The 4,320-nt window shown below is 53.3% G+C and overlaps 1 protein-coding gene across 1 annotated transcript; it reads left to right on the top strand.

Annotated features, from left to right (window-relative positions):
• The first annotated feature begins 535 nt into the window (after window positions 1-535).
• LOC123181974 (cytochrome P450 734A1) lies at window positions 536-3,108 on the top strand. The gene is made up of 4 exons (XM_044594399.1): window positions 536-1,145; window positions 1,724-1,968; window positions 2,104-2,461; window positions 2,569-3,108. The coding sequence occupies exons 1-4, from the start codon at window positions 636-638 to the stop codon at window positions 2,983-2,985; spliced, it is 1,530 nt and encodes a 509-aa protein (XP_044450334.1). The 5' UTR covers window positions 536-635; the 3' UTR covers window positions 2,986-3,108.
• Window positions 3,109-4,320: the final 1,212 nt, after the last annotated feature.

Genomic DNA, 4,320 nt, shown 5'->3' with positions numbered 1-4,320 from the left:
GGTAACAAGTCCATTCCTGATAGTGTGTGCATGGCCTTTTTTCTGCCCGGTGGAGCTGGTAGGCCTCGAATCCATGTTTGTTGGCGAAAGACTCGGCTTCGGATGAAAATCCTGCACTGTTCTGGTCAGTACCGGCGGTAACGGCATCTACGAATTTTGTCTTCCTCCTTGGAGGTACCGCAGTGAAGCTCGTTTCGCTCTTCGTACCTCATGGCTTGTGGTCTTCGGGTGAAAACCTAAGATTTGGCTAGGCCAGATGAGGTGACGGTGTTGTCCTGGATATCACTCCCTCCTTGGAGGGGTCCCCTTGGAGGCCCAGTGATAATTTCCGATGATGTGCATGGCTTATCGGTGGAGCTTGGGTTTGTGGTGGTGTCGATCTTTTTTCTTCTTTTCTTTTTGCACTAGCTTTTTTTGTGTTTTCCTCCTTGGAGGGTTCTTGTAACGCCTTGGGCCGTGCCTCGGCCGCCAGCCTCAGCACCCGGGCCAGCCCGGCACGGCTCGATTACTCTGGCTACCTCCTACGGTCCTACCAGAGACTCAAAAAAAGAAAAAGCAAACAGAGAGTCAACTCCTTTGGTTCTTCTACCTCGGAGGGGAGCCAAACTCCATTCAGAATCGCCAAGCTGCAAGCAATGGGCGCCGTCGCTGCTCTGCTCCTAGCCGGTCTGCTCGCCGCGCTCACGTACGTGCTTCGATTGGTCCACTCCATCCTGTGGGTTCCGCACCGCCTGGAGCGCCGCCTGCGCCGTCAGGGCATCCGGGGGCCTCCCCGCAGCCTGCTCTCCGGAAACGCGGCCGAATACGTCGCCATGACCAAAGCCGCCCAGTCCGCGCCACTCGCCTCCTTCCACCACGGCTTCATCGGCCGCGCCGCGCCGCAGTACCGGGAGTGGGCGGCGCGGTACGGCCGCCCATTCGTGTTCTGGTTCGGGCCCCGGCCGCGGCTGGTGGTCTCCGGCCCGGAGGTCGCGAAGGCCGTGCTGAACGACTCCACGGGGGCCTTCGAGAAGGGTACCACCGGCAGCGGCAACAACCCGCAAGCTCGGCAGCTCATCGGCGAGGGGCTGGTGGGGCTCACCGGGGAGAAGTGGGCGCACCACCGCCGTGTGATCTCGCCCGCCTTCAACATGGAGAGGGTCAAGGTGAGGAGGCGCTTCCTGAATTCGGATTGAAACATAAAATTGACCACTTGTCTTTACAGAACTAGTACAAATTTTCCCATTGCTTTACAGTTTGTGGACTAGAAAGTCTTGCTAAAATCTTGGTTGCTGCGATACAGGCGTAGGGTGTGCCACCTCTTTACAGAACTACAAATTTTTTCCATTGCCTTGAACTTGGTGCTGTTATTGAATAGGACAGTATGCACGGTTATTTCAAGCAATTCCTTTTTTTCTTAAATGCTACTCTTTCTGCTAACTTTGATTTCAACTTCTGGCAATATGTATATGAATGTTTGGAATGAACTTATCTGGATAGTTTAACAAGCATCAAATGGTTGCCTATTGATTGGTAACATTTGTTACTGAGATTCAACCTTTTTGCGCGACTAGTTATTTCCCTCACAGTTTGTAGCTGGCAGGAGCTTTCAGAATAGTTCGTGACCTGCGGTGTCCATGTTTCTTCTTTCAATTAAAACATGTTGATGTGTAAGAGCAGTTGCGATGTACATAATGCACTTGATAAGATATGGTATACCACTAAACTTGTTTGGATTTGGTAGGGTTGGATACCAGAAATGTCAGCTATCACTTCATCCATGCTGGATAAATGGGAAGTCCAAGGAGAAACTCGAGCAGAGTTTGAGATCGATGTAAATAAAGAATTCCACACTTTGAGTGCGGATGTCATTTCTTGTGTGGCATTTGGAAGTAGCTACGAGGAAGGAAAGCGAATTTTTCAATTGCAAGATGAACAGATACAACTTGTCATACTTGCTATGAGAACCTTCTACTTTCCTGGCTTCAGGTGAGTTGACTCATAGACTTGAAGTTGGGTCACCATTTATTTACATCAGAAAATAAAATGTTTGCATCTCTCTCTTGCTACTCATGCTCTTCATTCACAGCTAGGGAAAAAGAATATGACCTCTTTCTTTCTTAGGTATGTGCCGACAAAGAAGAACCGAAGAAGGCATGGCCTAAACAAGGAAATTCGAAATTCGCTGCGCAGATTGATTGAGATAAATCGAAACAAGTGTGAAGATTCCAAAAATTTGCTTGGCTTGATGCTATCAGCCAGCAAAGCTGACAATGAGTTTAAAATGGGAATCGAAGAGATCATTGATGAGTGCAAGACATTTTACTTTGCCGGTAAGGAAACAACTGCAAATTTGTTGACTTGGGCAACACTTCTGCTGGCATTGCATCAAGAATGGCAACACAAGGCCCGAGATGAAGTCCTTCAAGTGTGTGGCAAGAACGAGCACCCAAATGCGGAAACCCTGAGCAGTCTGAAAATTGTGAGCCTTATTTACTTGAATGAATACTACAACTTTTCTTATTCTTGACGATGTCACCTTACTGGAACATTGTGAATAACACTCTAGCGATGTTGTCATGATATCAGGTTAATATGGTGTTGAAGGAGACCCTTAGGCTGTATCCTCCAGCTCTGTTCGTCAACAGGACAGTCGCTCGAGATGTGAAGCTGGGCAAACTTGACATCCCTGCGGGCACGCAGGTCAATCTTCCTATTGTTGACATCCACCATGATGTCGGCATATGGGGAGTTAATGCGGAGGAGTTCGATCCATCGAGGTTTGCAGATGGCAAGAGCTATCACCTTGGTGCATACTTCCCCTTTGGGATTGGCCCCGCCATCTGTGTTGGCCAGAATCTCGCGATGGTCGAGGCAAAGTTGGTGCTTGCAATGGTGCTCCAGCGGTTTGCGTTTGATGTCTCGCCATCCTATGTTCATGCGCCAATGATGGTGATGACCCTCCAACCCCAGTATGGTGCTCAACTTCTTATCCGCAAGATCTGAGCCCTCCGTGGCGTTGTATATGTGCTATGTATTTATACCTCTTGTATTAGTGTGGATTGTGATCAACTTGGAAGAGGAGGCTTTGAACTTGTGTGAACTTTGTAATGAAAGTGTGTATGTGTGTGTGCGCGCGCACTGATTTTTTTTTAGAGAAAAGGCGCCGGCCGAGCCCGAGAAGAGCTCGAACCTAGCCCGACTTTGAATTAACAAAGCCATCAACCGGCCAGCATTACAGGGGCACCACATTACAAAGAGAAGAATGCAAAGCAAAGCGGAAAGAAGATACATAGAGCTAGGCAGAACAGCACAATGGCAACAATGGAGCATCGTTGCCGACGACCATCACTACGCCTACGCCAACTAGCCAACTAGGTACTTGGGAGGAGGGACATGTCGTGCAAGCATTGAGCGCCGGCTACATCCATGGCCAAACTTGGGCAACACTTGAGCTGTCTCCACCGTCGCAAAGGGCCACTACCCTTTCACCCAGGCTCGATGGGTGCCGCACCGGCGACCAGCAGAGTGGCTGCACATAGCCCAGCTCCAGGTGCCCGAGCTGCCAAAGGAGAAGCAGCCAACGCTGACCTACAAGCAACGGTAGACCATCCTGACGAGAACCAATCCGGCAGCGGCAGCACGGAGCAAGGGACGCGAGCTGTCGGACGAAGGCGCGCATCCATGACGAAGACCGAAGAAGAAGAGCAGGACAACCAGGCCGCCATGCTTTGGAGCCGAGACACCAACCGCTCCACCACCAAGAGCAACTCCCGACCGCCGCCTCCAAGAAGGAACACGCCACCGAGGTGCCGTCGACGCCCAGACCAGGGGAGAAACGGCTTTCGCCGGAGCTCAGGGAGGAGGCGGGAGGGGGAGGATCCACCCCAAAGCTTCCAAGGAGGGGCTCGGCGTCAAAGACGTCGACTTTGGGGTGCCGCCGCGCCGGCCAGGGGTTTCCCCCGGAACCACAACCAAACGCCAGATCCGGCCATCCGGCACCACGGGACGATGGACGCCACCGCCAGGGACCAGTGCCAGCACGGATCGGAGCAGATCGGGCCGGCACCGAAGCTTCACCATGGAGCCCGGCGGACTGCGAGGGGCCGCCGCTGCACCATCGACCATGACCTCCACGCTGCCCACGCAGCCGTGGGAGGCCACCCACCAGCACCCGCCGGCGCCGCCCGCCGCCGACCAGGGCTGCCGCCCCGGGGCCCGCAGCCCTCCATCCGAGGAGGAGGCGCCAGATCCCCGCCGCCACAACCATCGGGGACGCGCGCCGAGCGCCGGGCGCCCCTCTGGCAGCGGCGGAGAGGAGGAAGAGGGAGGGGGAACCGC

The sequence above is a fragment of the Triticum aestivum genome, chromosome 1D (genome assembly GCF_018294505.1).
Source record: "Triticum aestivum cultivar Chinese Spring chromosome 1D, IWGSC CS RefSeq v2.1, whole genome shotgun sequence".
In the NCBI taxonomy this organism is placed as follows: Eukaryota; Viridiplantae; Streptophyta; class Magnoliopsida; order Poales; family Poaceae; genus Triticum; species Triticum aestivum.
The sequence above is the reverse complement of the archived record's forward strand: the minus strand, read 5'-3'. Positions and strand labels throughout refer to the sequence as shown.